At 32.8% G+C, this 19,682-nt stretch overlaps 3 protein-coding genes across 3 annotated transcripts; all 3 read right to left on the bottom strand.

Moving 5' to 3' along the window:
• Nucleotides 1–3,920: 3,920 nt before the first annotated feature.
• LOC106669116 lies at nt 3,921–5,184 on the bottom strand. Its single transcript, XM_014398395.2, has 2 exons — nt 5,088–5,184; nt 3,921–4,599 (listed from the first exon to the last, which is right to left on the bottom strand). Exons 1-2 carry the CDS (start codon nt 5,142–5,144, stop codon nt 3,961–3,963), a joined length of 696 nt encoding a protein of 231 aa, XP_014253881.1. The 5' UTR covers nt 5,145–5,184; the 3' UTR covers nt 3,921–3,960.
• Nucleotides 5,185–10,047: 4,863 nt separating this feature from the next.
• LOC106669115 lies at nt 10,048–13,280 on the bottom strand. Its single transcript, XM_014398394.2, has 2 exons — nt 13,169–13,280; nt 10,048–10,897 (listed from the first exon to the last, which is right to left on the bottom strand). Exons 1-2 carry the CDS (start codon nt 13,217–13,219, stop codon nt 10,253–10,255), a joined length of 696 nt encoding a protein of 231 aa, XP_014253880.1. The 5' UTR covers nt 13,220–13,280; the 3' UTR covers nt 10,048–10,252.
• Nucleotides 13,281–17,909: 4,629 nt separating this feature from the next.
• Nucleotides 17,910–19,140, bottom strand: LOC106673706. The gene has a single exon (XM_024229880.1). The coding sequence runs from the start codon at nt 19,069–19,071 to the stop codon at nt 17,929–17,931; it is 1,143 nt and encodes a 380-aa protein (XP_024085648.1). The 5' UTR covers nt 19,072–19,140; the 3' UTR covers nt 17,910–17,928.
• Nucleotides 19,141–19,682: the final 542 nt, after the last annotated feature.

The raw sequence follows: 19,682 nt of genomic DNA, 5'->3' as shown, positions 1-19,682 counted from the left end.
GCGTGTCCATATGTAGTTGAAATTTGTTCATAGAATCCCATGTTCTTCAACCATTATTAAAACACAATGTAAAAATTTTAAAAAAATTCTTCACAAATTAATTTGATTAAGGTTTAAGAGTATTTTTTTCTGGTAAAGTAAAAAAATTAAATAAATATAACAATCTCCTTTTTTCTGGTAAAGTAAAAAACATTAAATAAATGTAACAATCTCCTTTGTTAGCAAATCATAAATGTTCAAAATCATTATAATAATTGTTCGAACAGACCTCCATTTGCTACAACACAGTAGCCTAGTCTATCGTAAAACGATGATCGGACGAAAAAAATACTCTTAAACCTTAATCAGATTAATTTGTGAAGAATTTTTTTAAATTTTTACATTGTGTTTGAATAATGTTTTAATAATATTGGTTTTGTTTATTTTCCTTCCAACCTACTAAAACTAATTTCTAACGAATGGTGCGTCGAAAAGTGACTCGCCTATTTTTTGGCACGAGACTAACAAAATAAAATGTGCCGAGTCATAATTAGACGCACCAACCTTGATTTTCCTATGGTGCACCGAAAATTGGCTCACTTTCTTTTATTAACGTATTAATCAAAAGAAATAAGCCTCGAGTCAGATTTAAACGCACCCGCGTTGATTTTCCAATGGTGCGTCAAAAAATGACTCACCCTGTATAGTTAATAAGTGATGTGCAAAATTTTAAGCGTTCGGCCCTTTAATCTTTCATAAAATACGAGTGAGGCGAAAACCTGTTTGAAAGTTGTAAAACTGGTTATAACATTAAATTTTTAATTGCGGTTGTCATAAAATATAATGTGAAAATAAAAAACTGTTTACTTTTGAGAATGAAATTTTTTGCCTGGACAGTTTTGTAAGGGGAAATATTTCATGGAAAGACCACTTTTATAGCCATTCTGATTTGGGTGGAAATCTGCTTATCGTTCAACTTCTTACGTTTATAACAATCAAAATAAATATTAAAAAATTATACACATAATTGGACGACAATTATTGTAATAAACTTCAACTAAAACATACCAAATTTTCGTCATGGCATATTATCTTACATTTCTTGTTAAAACTTCAATTTATTTATTTTTTCAAGTATGGCCTGCTTTTCTTGCCCATTAAAGATAAGCATTCAAATTAATGATCCATTCTTAATCGAAATTAATTAATGAGTTTGGCACTAATTGTTAAAGGTTTTTTTTACCGTTATCTTTTCGTTCTGTTTGCTTTGGTTGTCCCATTTTCGAATGAAAAAATATTTTTTTACTAAGTTTTAAACCGGTTAAAACTCATAGAATTATTCAGTTAATCATATTAAGAAAGAGATGGCTAACTAAAGACCAGGTATAGAGCATTCAAAGTCAGATTGAAGAAATAAGCAGTCATCTATCAAAGTCATGAGAAGTTGTGTATTTTAGAATGGAAGATCATTGATAAAAAATATTACATAATCTTGGAAAGAGATGAGCACTTTGAGAAACACGAGAGGAAACCTTCATTTCTTGAGAATGATAACTGCCTCGTACAAGTAGATTACTGTTAGTTAAAAGTAGAGATCCAAGGCACATACGTACTACTCCTGATAGATTTAAGTTTCCACAATAACAAATTGTGGTTTATTCTATCAAATGCCTAGAAATTTGTGTAGATGGGATGTGCCTGATTCATTCAAGTTGTGTTAATAGCGAACTTGAAAAAGTAAGATTTGGTAAAGCGAAGCTGTGTTTGTTGAAGCAATGTTCAGAGTTAATTAATTTAATAATGAATAATGTTTTCTAATAGCAATACGACAGTCTTTTTTATTACATGTGACCCACCGTGCATTCTAAAACTCCGATTATGGAAGACTTAACTGCACTGAGTTTGGCAAAAATTGGGACGAGGATCGTGTCTATTTTTCTTCAGGGTTGACAAGGTTTGTATTCTTTTGCAGTAAAAGGAACCAAGAGATAAATACCAAAAATCAAATTAGATTAGAAAAAGTAGTAGGCTATTTTACAACGATTACAACGGTCCATTGCTCATCTCCATTGTTGTTTAGAGATTATCATTAGTTGTAAGTATTTTCCAGATTCCAAAGATTTTTAAAGGACTTCTGTGAGTATCCTCTGGTCCTGACATTTCTTCTCCCAGGAGTAGGACTTTCAGCCTGCATAGGTCTTTGTACCAACAAACTTGTTTCTTCTTCTTCCTCGCAATATCGCAGGCTTGATTCTGCTTCTCCGAGTCATATACATTTACCTACGGAGTCTGCAGTATCTTGTAATATTAGGGTAAATTAAATAAAATAAATTCCACTATAAACCTATTTATTAAACAATTCTTTCTATTATTAAAAAATAAAAAAACATAAACAAATACTTTCCTATAACAGAAAAAATAAACAAATACTTTCCTACTTATAAAGTCCAATATATTTAGTTATTTAAAAAAAATTGAATCTGTTTATATACAAAATAAAATAATAAAAATATACACTAATTTTCCTATGACCAAAACTACGAGCTGATATAATTTTTTGAAAAAGTATAAATCGTACATACGATATAAAAAAATAAATTACACACTTCTTGTTTTCTGGTTTGCGCAGACTCTTACAGGCCACTTCTTTCGTCCTTTCTCGCTCGAAACCCGACTCCTCCACCATCCCTCATAGAGCCTCTTTCTTTTCCAATAGTCTCGCATTGAACGATGGGATATTCTAGCAGTAGGGGTTAGGCGACAATTTGATTGTTCGCCGCCATAATCTATCCAACAGGCTAACCATAATTCTTGTCCTAACATTTCTAAAATTAAGCAGTTTAAAATTGAGCAGTTCTGACGCAGTTTCTCCGATGTCCCTTTGATAAACTTTTTCACATTTCTCTGTCGCGGCGAAAGTCTGACAGGGCCCTAATACAATCCCAAACGGCTCTGGATTTTACCATCGATGCGGTAATTGCCCTTAGTGCATACCGCAGAAATTATTCGTTGTCATTTTTTGATTTGAATTATTTACTGGCTCAACAATTTGCATGACAATCAAGACAAAAATGACGCAGTAATTTCACAATTTATTATCAGCGCGATAATCTAGTTAGAGAATCTTCCTCAAGGGCTTTCCAGTTTTTGACACTTTGCAGGTTCTTGGCATCTTCTGTTATGTTGCCAACCAGAGTAGCATTGGATGCCTTCTTGAACGAGTAAGTATCTTTAGGACATATTTCGAATTCTTCAGGATCTTTTCATCTTATGATTTTTCCTTCTCGAAGGTGGGATAATAGGTCATCAAAACAACAACCAGTTTTTCTTTTTTAACCACTGCGTTAACCCACCTGAGGAAGGATTAAAATAAACCCGAACGGTATGGATTGAAAGAAAAACTGGTTGTTGTTTTTTTGAGATGACCTTAAAAAGTTAAACTGTTGAGGTCGAAATATAAGAAAACATCGATCTTTTCATCGTTAATTCTTATTACATACTCGCCTCTGATAGTCCATAAACATGATTACATCAGGCACATTAAAAGTCGAATAGAGCTCCCGATTGTACCTTTCCTGTTTTCTATCTCTCACTTTCACAGGCTCAAATATACGGCGAAGAATATTGTCGAAAATTGTCCAAATGTCGGTTCCATAGGCAGGTACAGGACAAAACCTCAACATAGTCATTCTCGTTGGGTGCCTACTTTTCATCTGCTTGATTAGTGCAAAGAAGGAAATTTCGTAATTATTCGCATAAAAGGTAGAGCATTAACCATGTTACTGGAGTTTTATAAAAGAAAGCAATGTCTATTCAACATTCATTGTTTGAGGGTACTGAAGCACTGCTTATAAATAAAAATGGATGGATTGAGATAAAAAAGGAAAGTTGACCGAGAGATATAGTTCTGTAGCGGAAAATAAGGATGAATAGATAATCAATACCTAAAGAAAATTGTTTGTTTTATTTGTATTTTAGTAATTATGCGGAACAGATATGGAGATTCTCAATGAGGGAGGTGAGTTGTTTGTTCATTTCCGTCCTAGGTGCTTCAAGGCACGTTTCGGCTTGAGTCTTAACCTCTTGGCCAGCCATGTCCAACTCTTCGTAATAATCTTTCAACTGCGGAAAATCGGTCGTAAAATATTGTACGATCTTTAGGACATATGCGTTGACGCATTTCGCACCCTCGCCGGTCACGTAGGGTTCACAATGTGGCAAGCCGGCCAAGACGGTTTGGAAAAGTTCGGTTACTTTGCTCGTCAAGTCTTTGACTTTGGTAACAAGTTTGTTTAAGTCGGCAACTGCCTCAGAACCCTCATAGCACGCGTAGAATTGATTAGCGCTGGTGGTCTTCAGCGTTTTGAGTTTTTCGTTAGCCGGGTTGTAGCACTTTTCGGGAAAATTCTTTCTCCACAAATTCAAATCTTTTTGGACCATTAAGAGGGAAGCTTGCATTCGTTCTACGGAACGTTTAGCCAAGGATTCATTGAGTTCCTTGAGATCTTCCACGGCATGTTCTACTTTGTTTTTGAGTTTGTATTCCTTATTGTTTATCCAAGTCGTAAATTTGTTTACGAATTCCTCTGCCTCTTTCTCGAAGTGCAAAGCGGCTTCACACTAAAAACAAATACAATTTATAATAGAAAATATGAAAATTATAACTAATGTATATTTTTTACAATTACAACTAGTATAATTATCGACTAGGCAAAAATAGAAGCATAGGCAAAAAAAACACAATAAACTTGTAAAAAACACTAGTGCCTTAGTTGATTCAAAATTACTCCTTTAAATATTCATAAATTAAGATTTTAAAGTATGTAGGAGGCTAGCCCACAGAAATCGAGTACCTGGGCTGTTTTTGTGTAAGTGTATGTATATAGAGTATGGAGAAATAGAAAAAGAAGTTTGGAGTACTATTGTTTCTGTAAATTACAACACATACAATTCTGTCTGTGTATAACCTCATTTTTCTGGTTTTCACTAAAATATTTTATATATTAATAGTTTTATCAATTTTATCTTTGCAACTTTTTTAACGATAATTGCAAATTTAATAAGTAATTGTGTAAGTAAAATAATAAGTATTGTGGCAAAAAGCTTACCTGAGCTGCTGCTAAGACTAAGATTACACAAATGAAAAGTTTCGTGTACATTTTCATAGCTTGCCTGATTTGAACTGAATTGCACAATTTTCCACGTTCTTTATATAGTAATGTGGAAGAATTTTTTGATTGTTAGGAGGCGTTGATTGACAGTGTTGTGTAATTAGAGAAACATATCTTAAGTGTTTTAATTTTAGTCTCACAATAGCAAATGACTACAAAATCGAACCCATTCCTATCTTTCGTAGACAGTGACGACATATTATACTGAAAGACAGAAAGGCGAAACCCAAAGAAATCTTAACTTTAAAAAGTACCGTGAAGGCTTTACCATAACTTACATAAATATAAATATTTTCAATTATAGTATATGCAATGTAAAATCGTACATTCAAGAAGAAAATTTCGACGTATTCCAATTATGTATACATTGTTATTACATACTTCGTTATAAATGAAATGCACAATTCAAAACTCAACCTCCTTGCAGCATGCGTGCATAATAATCTCATTTTCTTTGAGAGTTTTTGCATTCTGGAATAGAAAAGATTCCTTTACATTTTAGGTTGAAAAATGGCAAAAAGGAGGAAAAATTCAAAAGGTGAGGTTGAGATGGAAGGTTGCTGTCCGAGCGAATCGAAGTCACGATCGCTCAAGTGGTAGAGCAGCGGCGTATTTAGCAGAAGTTCGTGGGTTCGAATCCCGCTTGTGACGCTGACTTTTTTATCTCCTCCAAAATCTTAATTAATTGAAAAGATTCCTTTACGTTGTCGGATTGACAGAAGTCCTTTGCCTGGTTTGTAACAAAAGTGAGTTTTACTTTTTAAATTTTCAGTTTATTACAAGTAATTATACTTAATTAAAAATAAACAATGATTTATATGCCCTCAATTATGGCGGAGAAACGACACATTTGTAGTACTGTAAGGAGAAAATATATTATTCTGTGACAATAATAGTGACAGTAAACTACATCAAGATTATTGTCACTATCATTGTCACTGTTACTTGAAAGTTATCGATTGCTGAACTATTTGTATAAGTTCCATAGTCTTTTATGTGTTGGATGGTAAGATTCCCCCCTGCCCGGTATTATTTGACTACATATTTACGTCCAACAAAGCAACAAAATAAAATAAACTTCTTAAAAATGAATAGAGATATTGTACATTTTGTAGTATTTACTTTCACGTCATTTAATACTGCTTTTGTGATTGTTTTCACAGTAGTGATACTTAGTACGCCTTGTCTTGGTATCATGTCGTGTAGGTGATCATCTTTCCATTTTTCCCTTTTTTGTTATTGCCGCAGCTGTAAATGTTTGTAGTATGTTGTTGGTTGCCTTCATGTATCATCATAGGTTATATCATAATCCTATGAGCTGTCATATTGGGCACCTTATCGGTGGTAGGTAAGTAGGTAAAATGTAGCTGGCTGATGCATCCCAGTCGTCCAAGTTTGCTGGCACTCATTTCTGTCCTTTTCTTCGTTCAAATCATGCCATGTTCCTAGTTGACCCGTTATATATCGAGAACGACCACAACGTTAAAAGTTCATGATGTTGCTTGCACAAACATTTTGGAATGATATCGATAATTTGTAAGAGGAGTACTCGAAAATAAGGTTGGAAGCAAAGTGTTTGCAGGAAAAATAAACTCTGACTGATCTTTCATTTTTTTTATTTTGTGCAATTAATTTTTTTATATAAATTTTAATATTTTAAATTAAACTTTAAGTAAGAAATTGTTTACCTAGTTTTATTCTTAATCAGTTATTATGATCAAAATCAGGTAATAAACTATTAGTTACATTTATTCTCACCAAATGATTTTCCGGTGTTTTGGTAAACTTTCTTTCAGAACAATTTTTTATTATATTTTTATTCATGTACAAACGGGATGTATACTTCGTTATGAATAGTGTAATTTGAAACATAAAAAGGAACATTTATAGTTTATTATTAACATTTATAGTAGACGGAGAATTTTTAATCATATTGATTGGAGACGTTGGGAATTGGAATCGTTGGTTGAGCCCTACTCTTCACAACCGTACGCCCAGATAGGTCATGTCAACATTGTCTTGTAAATTAAAAGTTTGTTGCAATGTCTAATCTTGATCGTGAATCTAGTAGTCTTTTTAAAAATTTATAACGTCGGTTTGTTTGCTGTCTTTACCGTCTTGAGTGGGGATTCAAAGTCATGTAATGTGTCAGTAGGCAATGGGGTTCCATTTATACTCACTGCAGGAGAGATATTTTTACGTAAGGTAAAATTTATCGATACGCTTTTTATTAGGTTTATCTTCATTCTTCACTTTGTGCTCCATACTATTAATGAATTCAAGTGTTGTTGTAAGTATTGAGTGTTAATTATTAAGAATCGCTTTATCATCAGCGAATTATGTGTCAAAATGTGAACATGTGTACGAATATCTGCAGCGTATATTGAAAATAGAAATGGGCCGAGTATACTTCTCTGAGGAATACTCGCCCTTATGGATATGTACGGTGAAAATTCAGTTCCTTGTCGAACTCGGCAAAATCGGTTCGTCAGATAAGATCTTAGCATGAAATAGTACGTATAAGGGAGGATGTTCTTCAGTTAACAAAGCAAGCTAGAGGGCCAGATTCGATTGAAGGCCTGTTCTAAATCAACAAAAGACACCCAAGCAAAGCTGTTTGTTGTGGAAAGAGGCGATATTGCAGCAACGCGATGCAATTGTTGAGTTTTCGAGTGAAATGATCAGAATCCAAACTGATGATCTAGAATAATATTACAATTTTCAATTACGGCAATAATCGGAGAAGCATTTTATCTATAATTTGGGCAAGCAGAGAAAGGAGACTAACGGATCGATAGGAACTGGGAAAATCAGAAGGTTTATTTGGCCTGTGAACCATTTTAATTAAACAGAAATTCCATTGCAATGGAAAATATGTGGACTTGAGTATAGCGTTTGATATATCGTGTTGTACAAATATGTAATCGTTTCATATTTTTAATACAGTTTCAGGTTTTTGATCGGTTGTAGGAATTTCCCATAACAATTTAGAGAAACTATGAACCACGATAAATAAATATCAATTTCCCCGATTTGTTTTCGTTAGTTTATAAAAATCAATCTAAATTTTTTCCATAGGCTGGTATTGATTTCGGACTGCATGAACCCAAATTTTGTAACACTGGGCCTTTAGCTTGAGCACATAACTTTCAATATCTACTTCTACTTATAATAATCTTTTTTCAAAGATAGGTCCTCAAAGTGGTTTTAAGTTTCTTAAATGCCAAGCAAATAAGTGCGTAATAATCCTAAATTTACTTTAAAACTAAAGGTAAATAAATTTTCAGTGATTGCGTTGTTTTGGATTGGAAGTGTAAAAGTCCATCTTCAGAATCAATTTGATAATTTCGTATTTCCCATGTTTGATTTGATCATTTATTTTTACAGAAATTTCATGCTTATTTTGCTTCAATTAAGATTTCAAAGATTTCGGTAAATAATATTATATTTGTTAGGACCTCGCCTTTATTATTATCAAATTATATTTCAATATTGCTCAGTATTTCAATTCCGCCAGAAATGGTAAAATAACCACACCATTTTTTAACAGGGGTATGAACTCAAAATAATAACCATTGAGAAGCTCTATCCATCTTGCCCAATTACATGTCGTTTATACACCTGGGCGATTTTATAACCATATCAAACTCAGATCATCTGTTGGAGAATAGCGAGCCTTTCTTGTCAATGACTTAATAATTGTTTATATTTTTATTGAACTTATTGGATATAAAATTTTTTTATTTCAGGTATTTCTCATTTTCTCTTTCGATTAAACGGAGTTTTAATATAGTGGTTTCGGACGCATCAGTGAACAAATAAAACTCATTGTGGGGTCCGAATCCTCGGAGTTAGGATTTTTAAGTTTGAGTCATTTATCTTGTATAATATTTATATACATATTTTTCTGCTTATACACTTTTAATATAATCAATAATTATAATAATATAATGGTTGTGTTTAATTTTGAAAAATGGTGTAAAGATATGCAATGTAGTATTTTTGTCTATTTTTTGATCGTCTCTGATCATCCAGGTCTGTCAACTTGGCATTTTACTAGGATGCAAAGTGTGTTGGGGTAACCTCAGACTGGGATGATCGATGACGAGCAAGCTACACCCTATCCTCGTGGATGTTTACAAAATATCCCAAAATGTTTGATTCTGTTTTAAAAAATCACGTTAAAATGTTCATTTTTGTAATGTTTTGTAATTAATTTGTTAATTATTGTTAATTTGTAATGTCTATGTGCTCTATGATCTTCAGAGTAATGGTTTTGGTCATGTTTGTCTTCTGTTGTTTTGTTATGGGCATTCGTAGTTTTTATAAGTGACAAGGTTTTCGTTTTGTTTTTTTATTAACTATGTATTTTTAACATTTTTTCAAAATCATCGTTTAAATTAAAGTGAAATTTTTAAATTGCACGTTTTAAATTGCAAACCTTAAATCAACTTTGTTATCGTTTCGTTCGTTACTCATTTGCATTTCTACCCTCTCACCGCTCTCTCTCACTCTTTCTTTTGCTATGTCTCATTCTGCCTCTTTTTTCTTTTCCCAGTTGTCTCTGCCTATTTCTCTCCTTCTCTCACTCTTTTTTCTCTCTGTCTCAATTTCTCTCTTTCTCTCTCTCTCTCTCTCTCTCTCTCTTTTATTTCTCCTTCTTTCACTCTGTCGATGACTTTTGATCCCACTCTACTTTTCTCTATCCCTTTCAACATTTCTCTCCCTGTGTTGCTCTCTGCCATTATCTTTTCTTTTTCTTTCTCTTTTGGTTTTTAATATTTTTTTCTTAACATCTGCATTATTTTTTATACACAATTACTCTTCTAATTGGTTTTAGTAGTTTTTGTGGTGGGTACAAAATGGAAATGTGTTTGTGATAAGTATAAATAAATTATATATTATTATAACTGTCTTTATTTTTGTATCTTTGTAATGACAATACGAAATATAATTTCTGTGACTGACAAAAAGGGGGAGATGTAATTCTGCTGTTTTGATCTATTTGCAACATTTAATAACGGTGTTAATTAATTTACGTACAGGTAAAAAAATATATTATCGAAACATTCTTGTGTATTTATCATCGATAATTTTTAACTTTATGCCACACAGCTGTGAAGAGAGGTGATTAGGTTGTTGAGATCTTTTTGCAGTTTTGCTTTTGGCGGATGAAGACAAGTTTGTATTTGTTCTTTCAAGTCTAATCCAAGTTTTTCCATTTTTTCAAAGTACGGTTTCACGACGGGAACATCTTCTTTGACGTCGTTCATGACCTTAAGGATGTATTTACGGGCACACTGAAAACCTTTGTACGTGAAAACTGGCTGGCATTTGAAGACGGCATGGAAAAAGTCGCTGAACAAGGTCGAGAGTTTGGTTAACATTTCAGCTGAATTTGAGACGAGTTTGGCGGCATCTTCGAAAGCATTGGTGAGGTTAGCACACTTGAAGAACTCCTTTGCGCTGGCAGTCTTCACTTCTTTGAGCTGGGTTTGTGCGGTTGTGATGCACTTTTCGGGGAACATGGATTTCCATGTGGCTAAATCTTTCTCAACGGAGACGACAGGCTCATGTATATACGTTAGACCTTTGTTCAGCAACGAATCTTTGAAATTCTTCATCTTCTGTTCTGCGTTGAGCACTTTCTGTTTAAATTGTTCTAGCTTGTTGTTCAACCATGCCTTGAATTTTTCCAATAAGGATTGTGCCTTCAATTTGATCGATTGTTGTTTAGCTGCATTGCACTGAAACCAACATACAATTTTTAGTGTCACAAAATACAACCCGTATAGTAAAATTATGTGTTCCTATAAACATTGTACAGCTCCTCACTGAAGCCGCGTTAAGTTGTACCTGGTTTGAGTGATATTTAAGCGAGAATGTTGCCTGAGTAAATTTAGAAAGTTATCAACATAAAATTGACATCAAACATCTTTTTGCTTTTTATTCAGAAATCGTGAGATGCGGTCTAATTATCGATTAACGGTCACTAATCACCACACCACACATTTTTGCTTTTTTTTAAATCATTACAGAAATTACCTGAGCTGTCAAATTCAAAAAGAAAATAAGATTTAACGTATTGACAGCACAATTGTCAATGTAATTTTTCGATTACTAGGTTTTTTCAGATGTAAGCAATCTATAATTTTTTACAATTGCTACTTTGCTGTTGTTAGAAAAACACCATTTAATTATAAATGCTCATCAGTGAACATAAATACCTACGTTGCAGCTTATTTTTTCTATGTTTTTGACACCTTACTAATGATTTCTAGATTAAAGATTTCCTAAAAGTTTCTAATCTTTTCTATTTAAACTTCTTAAATCAATTAGAAATGGTCCGCATTTATAACTGTCTCTGTCCCTACGCTCCAAAACGACCATAAAACCCCATTTATACCCAAAGTTAATGTTTCAAAAATTTACCAAGTTCCATAGATGTATTAGACTGGGTGTACATTATACTGCGGGAATATTGTATACAAAGTTCCACAGTCAACTCTCTCATGCCACATCACTCCAATACTTTGGCCTAAGTGTTATCCCAATATCCGTTCCCAATTGTAGGTAAAAAAAAAGATTTGAGATATTAGAATGTTAAAAGAGTCGTTGGTGGTCGCAACCGTTACGGCGTTGGCCAAGGCACTCATCCCTGAAAGGTAGAGGTCCGGGGTTCGAATGCAAGGCTGGCTGACCTTTTTTTCGAAAACACCGGCACCTCAAGGGCTGATATAACCTCTGCTGTTGCGAACCCTTGTAACAAAATGTTTTGATTTCCAATAAAAATTAAATGTATTATAATAATGCATATTTGTAATATACAAGGAATTATTTTTTTTATATTTGGAATTTTTGTAAATTAAAATGTACTATGGCGGATAGCAGAGAAAAGTAGTTTAACAGATTTCTGAGTGAGATGAACTTAATTGCATAAAGATAAAATGGTCAGTGTCTGGATGGATTTACACAAATGGCCCAGAGGTCTTGTTTTTCCGCCAGACCTAACCCTTTTTGTGGCGGGAAGGGGGATTCAGTCGATGGTACAGTTTTTCGAACTAATCTTCCAACTTTTCTCATAAGCATTGTCCATATTTATGTTGACTAAACATATTTAGTCTTTCACATTCTTCACACACTACCCTGGGGTGGAACCCATAGGCCACTAGTGAACTTTTTTTAAGAATCGATATTAAAAAAGCATGCAATATTTTGTCTAATAATAAAATCTACATTATCACAAATCCTAATAAAAATATCAGGATTATTTCATTATACAACCATCCTATAAAGCAAGACTTCATTATTCTTGTTAAAAACAATAATTCTTTAGTTTCAGGATGCAGACCCAAATGGACTTAGTGTGTTTTTCTTGGTGATCTGTTGTTTCATAATTTGTTAAGTCGTGAGGAGCGGTCAAGAATGAGGTCACAATGCTTTCACGCAAAACCAATATGAGCCATAAGAATTTATGTCCTGACGATGACCCGAATAAAGGTCGAAACGTTGGCAGAAAAACGAAAAAGGTGTTTTTTTAATTTCATTCTTGGCCACTTCTACGAATTATTGGTTTTAGTTTTGGTTCAAATTCGTCGAATTCAATTGATCGAAATAATGAGATATTCTTGGTTAACTTGTTGACGCAGAAAGAACAATTAAAATTTCATAGTCTAATGTGTAAATTGTAATTGAGTTCAATGAAATTTTGTAGTTGTAAGTCCATACTACTGACAGGGCGAGCATGCAGCACCGAAATCGAACTTGTTTAAAAAAGAAATACTAAATTTTATAAAAGTGTGTTTTTGATTGTATCCGTCTGTCCATAGAGTGTGTCAAGATAAAAAAGAAATTTTAATAACAATCTATAGAATAAAAGTAATAATATTATCAAGATAATATCATTTTTATAATAATTAAGTATTTAAAAAAATTATTTAAACTTTACAAAATTCTCCAATACTTATTGCGTATAAGCAAGAATATAATTTGTTTATAAAATCTGAATTTTAATATACCTGGGCCGCTAAGACGACGAGGGCGATGCAGATTAGAAATTTAGGAGACATCGTCGCTTCACGTACTGTATCGCAAGTGAACTATTGTTAAAACTTGCCAGGCTTTTATATATTGTGGCACGATATTATTTCCTTCAAAATCTCTTCAATATTCCAGCAGGTGTAAGTTGGTTATTACTATTTTTTATAATGGTTCTTGAAATATTAAATTGGCTATCGTTTTAATTAAATTTTTCTCCTTATCTCAAGTCGTTGGGTGCAGATTTTTGTTGTTGTTTAATTATCAAAGTTATATGATGCAAACTTTTATTGGTTTTGACGAATATTGCTTGAAAACCGTTTGGATCTTGTTCAACACAGATAATTACAAATTTTCAAAAAAAAGAAAACAATTCGAACAACAAAACCACTAATAAGTAACAGTCAGCAATAATATTAAACTGTTTAAAAATTATAACTGATTTTTACACTGTTCTTTGCTTTGGAAAACCCACAGTTTGAAGGAATTCTTTGTCTAAATAAATATAAAAAGATAAAATTATGTAATCAATACAAATTATATTAGATCGTTTCTAAAAGTCTGGTTGACTTGAAACAATAAAACCTTCGTCGAATTTTTCCCCGAAATTATTTTCTATCTAGAGGTGACATTTTGAATTTTTATTTCCAAATCTCTTCAATATTCAACATTCGAATGTTGATTAATTATTTTTTCACGTTTCGTTGAATTTTACATCTAAATATTTTTTTATCACAAATATCTCGTGTCCTATCGACGATCTTTCGAACCGTGCCACGATTCCTCGTCAGGATTTTAATTAAAGTAAATTTTGTTTATAAAAATATAAGCAATCTCTTATATGTTTAGCGCATGTAGTTTTCAAACAATAACTCTATCGTGTCATTGTAGATAGATTTGGAGATCGTTGAGAGTGTCTGACATCATAAAGTGCGTTTTCAACACGTCTCACAAGAGTGACACATCTACACGGAAAACAAACACTTTGAGCCCTGAAGATGATCTCAATAAAGATCGAAACGTTGGCACGATAAAGAAAATGTTTTTCTAAAGCCTAAGTCACACCAGACCGCATCTCATGCCCTCCAAATAAACATAATATTGATGTAGCTTAGTTAATAATATAAGTTAATAATTACTAACTATTCTTTTTGTATTGATTTATTTTTTATTACCAGACAGGTTTGGCGGTTCGATGTACAAACCAGGCATTATATTAGTCACTATTGTTTGATTGATTTAAATAAACAACTCTGCGGATATCTGCACATGCATACATGGACATAATTGAACATAATGAATCACCCATTTTGTGTTTTGGCAGTCTGGAGTCTCGGTCTTATCTATACTGCCACCAAGTTAGGCTCCAGGGGATGTCAACAACTACGACATTTCAGCCTACAACGCGAACAATTTCTAAACCTAGACTCAGTCACACTTTTATTCCTGCTTCATCCATTTTTACGATACTTCATGATTGGTGGTGGATTCGATATTTCGTCAACACGATCTACATTTATTGTGCCACTAATTTAATTGATAAATAATGGGTACTCAATATTTCAATATCGCCTCTCAAATAGTACATATCCAGGCTAATTTTCCCGAAAGGAACATAAAAATAGATATATAAAGTAGTATTAAACATCCCTGTTTGCTCCAAAAATCAGATAAGGGGATACAAATACTCGTTGCCTTGTGCTCAAGAACAAGTCTCATATCGGATTGCTTTCTCACACTCTCCCTATATGGAGCCAAAGAATTAAGGGGAACATATTGAGCAACATTTATCTCCATGCCAAACACATACGCAGGTTTTGTGTGAGAACTTGATATGGTCTATTCTTAATCGGATGGTATGATTTCTTCGATTTAGACCCTCCAAGGACCACCCATCGATCAGATTTAATTGATGTTTAGAAGCTTCTTTACCAATTCGTCTTACTGAAGAGCTATGCAATCAAGAAATGACACCCTTCAATTAACTAGGACACATCGCGCAAATTTTCTGCCTTACTCAGCCTCAGGCTTTGACTAAAAAGTAAGGGTTTGTTTGTCAACTGCGTATGACCAATGTTGAGGCGGTATAGTGATGATTAGGGAATTTTTCATTTATTTTCAACCCTTGTTCCGGTAACATTTTTACACGCTCTCCATACGGAGCGGAAAGAATGGCACTCTTTAATTAATTGATTTAATTCGAAATTGACATATCGAGCAATTCAATAAACAAAGAAAGTCTTGATGAAAAAAAAGGTAGTGGTTAAAGGCTGCCATGCCAGGCTTACTGTACTATGAACTGTTAAATAATTTAGTCATAAAAATACACCCGATATAAAAGTTAATAAGCGATGTACAAAATTTTAAGCGTTCGGTCTTGACATGTCATAAAATATCAGTGAATACTGTTTGAAAGTTCTAAAACTGGTGATAACATTAAATTTTAAACTGCGGTTTAGTCATAAAATGTAATGAAAAAATAAAAAACTGTTTACCTTTGGGAATGAGATTTTTTGCCTGGACAGTTTTGTAAGAGGGAATATGTCAAGGTAAGACCACTTTTATAGCAACTCTAAATTGAGTGAAAATCTGCATATCGTTCAACTTCTTAAGTATACAAGCAATATAAATATAAAAAATTATATTCGACGACATTTATTCTAACAAGGCTAGATTATATTATGGACTTAAAATAAAACATACACAATTTTCGCCATGGCAAATTATTTTATGTTTATTTATTTGCCGAAACTACCGTACAACTTTTGCAAATATCTTCTTTACTTACCCATTATAGATGACCATACAAATTAAGGATGGATCAAATCTAAATTAATTAATGATATTGGTACTAATCGTTAAGGTGTTTCTTGTCGTTTTCTTTCCGTTTTGTTTGCTCGTTTGTCCCATTTTCGGGTGAAAAAAATATGGTTTTACTAAGATCCATAGTTACTCATAGGATACCAGTTACTAATAGTACTATCAAAGAGGGGCTATCCAAAGTCTAGGCGTACAGAGCATTCAAAGACAAAAACTGATAGGAGAGATAAGCAGTCATCTGTAGTTGTAATAGACATGCAAATGATTATGTCATCAAAGTGAAGAGAAGTTTAACATTTTAGAATGGAAAGTCATTAATGGAAATATTGAATAAACATGGAAAGATATGAGCACCTTGAGAAACAAGAAAGTAAAGATTATCAGTTGATCTGATCATAGCCTAATACAAAAGGTTAATGGTTGGTGAAAAATAGAGATGCAAGAAAAATTTCTTCCAGTAATCCAGATAGATATAAGTTTTAACTATAACAGTTTGCGTTCTACTCTGTCATATGACTTAAAGACATCTATGTAGATGACATCTGCCTCATTGCTATGATGTACCACTGCGGGCGCGATTTTCGTTTGGCAAGGAATGTACTAGACCACGTGTAACACGAGTCTAGTAAATAACATTATATCGAGTGTTTAGATACTAGGCATGCAGTTAAATCTATTTTGATTTCAATGCCAATATATAGAGTTATATGTATTTGAAAAATTTTCCGAAAACGATCTCTTCCCGGTTTTTGTATGTAGTGACGAAATTTCTGCAATTATTTCAAAAATCAGAATGTCGAAACTGACAGCGTACTAGACGAATTGTTTACTTATACATCCACACAAAAGAATATTTCATATTATATNTGTTCCTTTAACTTAATACACCAAAAGGCCGAATTTATGTCTATCACAGTGAAATATTTACATTTTGAAATTTTTTCCACAATATCACCAATTGTCGGGAAGGGATAGCATTCTGGGACAACCAACTTATTTAAATTTCTGAAGTCAATGCAAAGTCTTGATCTGCGACCATCGTCCTTCTTGTAAGCAAGGGTCACAGGTGATGCAAACGGTGAGTCAGATTCTTCTATTAAGTCAGCTGCCAATAACTTTTTTACTTGTCCCTTTATTTCTTGTTCATCAGGAATTGAACATTTATAGGGACGTGCAGTCACATATTCATCTCGAATTAACTTTATTTCAGCCTCTCTAGAAGTCACTTTTCCGACATCAAATTTGTCCTTAGCGAAGATTTTCTTGTGTCTGTTGATAATAGTCAAAAGTTCTAATTGCTTTGCTTTGTCATCAATGTGACTTAAATCGGGAATCATTGTTTTTATATCAATATGTTGAAGATGATGAACCTGGATATTTCCATCGTCTTCATTATTAATATCATTATTTTCTTCTGTTATCATGTTATCACCTTTATTATCACCTTTGTTTTTCTCTTTGTAAGTACCATCTTTCTCAGGAACATCTTTCATATAATCACTCTGCATCTTGCTTTTAAAAAGGTTATTAGAATCATCATTGTGGATTATTATTACTTTATCATCTTTAATTTTTTGAAAAACATTCAGATTTTCATCTTGTATAAGTCTAAAATTTTTTATAGCATCAAGACCCAATAAAAGATCATATAAAAGCTTATTATTCTTGATTACAAAAGTGTTTAAATTTTTTTTTATATTTCCAATTTTTAGCGTAATATTTGCCCGGGCTGAAGTGAAATTGAGACCATTAATCGTCCTGAAAACGGTGTTATGTTTCATCAAACTTAGTTTTAAAACATCCACAACTCTTTGGTTTATCAGACTTACATTAGATCCTGAGTCATACACCGCCTTTATCTTCATTTTGTTTTCAATTATTGCGTTTACATTAATTAATGGAATCAATTTCCCCGGGCTCTCTAGTTTAACGTGTTTCCGTCGAACTTTGTTTTCATCATTTTAGCCATACTGTCCAAATTCTGTTTTGTTTCCATAAAATTCGATTCTTTTCTCTGAGTATATAACGTTTTATTACGACATTCATACGTAGGATGAAATCGGTTTTTCCACCCCAATGTCTCACACATATAACATGGACTTTTTGTTTGTACCTCAGTCTGTTTCTTTTTAGGTGGGAGTCCTGTGTTTACCTTTTCAGTCCTATCATTCGAGGTATACTCTCTTACACGTTGGTATTGATTATCAAATTTTCTCAAGGCAGTATATAACTTTTCGATGGAATTTATTTCTTCCCGATCTAGTTCATTTTGGACTTCAATTGGTAGCCCAATAACAATCATGTTTATTCTAGAAACCAAGGTACTATTACTTTCTATTTCCAAACACAAATTTTCTTTTGTTACAGCATAATCTATTAGAGAGCCGCCTAAATACTTGAAGTTATATGCTTTCCTCACTTCAATCCAGCCTTTATCACCGAAAACAGTTAGAAAAGAATTTCGCCATGTATGTAAATCAGTCAAACCTATTTTTTTTAAACTTGAATCATACCACCGATTCGCGGATCCAGTTAAAAAAAAACGTAGCGCTTCAATAACCTGTGGCATATTGTTTATTTTGTTTCTTGCGCACTCACTCTCAAATCGGGAGAACCATTCAGTAGGATTTTGTGTTTTGTCAAACTTTTGTAAAATAAATTTCTTCTCAACATCTTGCAATTTGTTTTCATCTCTCTGAATTAATTTAATTTCTAACTCCTCAATTTTCTTGGCTAAAATAATTTCTCTTTCGGACCAGCTTGTATCTGATACTACGAGAGATTCTTCCAGAGGAGAATTTTTGAAACACAAATTATCATCTTTGTCAAAGTATTCTCTTTTTAGGTCATCGTCCAATTTAAGTCCTATTTTACGATAACCTTTAATTGGTTTGATTGATGCAATCGCACTTTTTACGGTAGATTTTGAACACAGTACCTTGTGTTGCAATAAGTCCTGCTGATCATCAGGTAGAGTACACCATAGCTTCTTATCTTCTGATAATCCGGCTAGTATAAAGTCTTCTTCACTTCTTTTTACCAAATGGACATACAGCTTTGCCATCTTCTTCAAAAACAACTTGCAATTTTATTTGTAAGTTATTTAAACACGTGGTAAATAACTGATCTTTATTAGTCTGTAAGAATANAAAAAAATAAAAAAAATATTTAAAAAAGTTTTAAAAAAACTGTTGTTTATCAACTGACAAAAAACAGTGAAAAATGTACATCTCAAGAAATCGAGTGTGGCAAGATCAGAGACATCGACTAAATACTGTTTATAAGCGGAATGACCAAGATTAAAAGTGACAACGGCGGATAAATTGACATTTGTCAATATTGACCTAATATTTAATATCGTTATTACCTTTTTAATACACAATAAAAGATTGCCCAATTGATGAAATAACGCATATGTGATAAAAACAGTTATTTATAAATAACAGACTGAATTTGTCGTCAAGCGGAATAAACCACACGCTGAATATAAAAATAGTTCCGCCTAAAATTTTACGAAAGTTGACTACTTTTCAAAGTAAAAATTAATTTTTATTGCATATTTATTTACAAAATATGTCGCAATAATTGTAAACAGCAATGTAAAAATAGAAAAATTTCTAATATATTTAAAAAAAAGTACAATAATAATTTACATAAAAAAAATAAATCGCACCA

Source organism: Cimex lectularius, unplaced genomic scaffold, assembly GCF_000648675.2.
Source record: "Cimex lectularius strain Harlan isolate CLEC.00 unplaced genomic scaffold, Clec_2.1 scaffold472, whole genome shotgun sequence".
In the NCBI taxonomy this organism is placed as follows: Eukaryota; Metazoa; Arthropoda; class Insecta; order Hemiptera; family Cimicidae; genus Cimex; species Cimex lectularius.
This window is presented reverse-complemented; position numbering and strand designations above follow the sequence as displayed.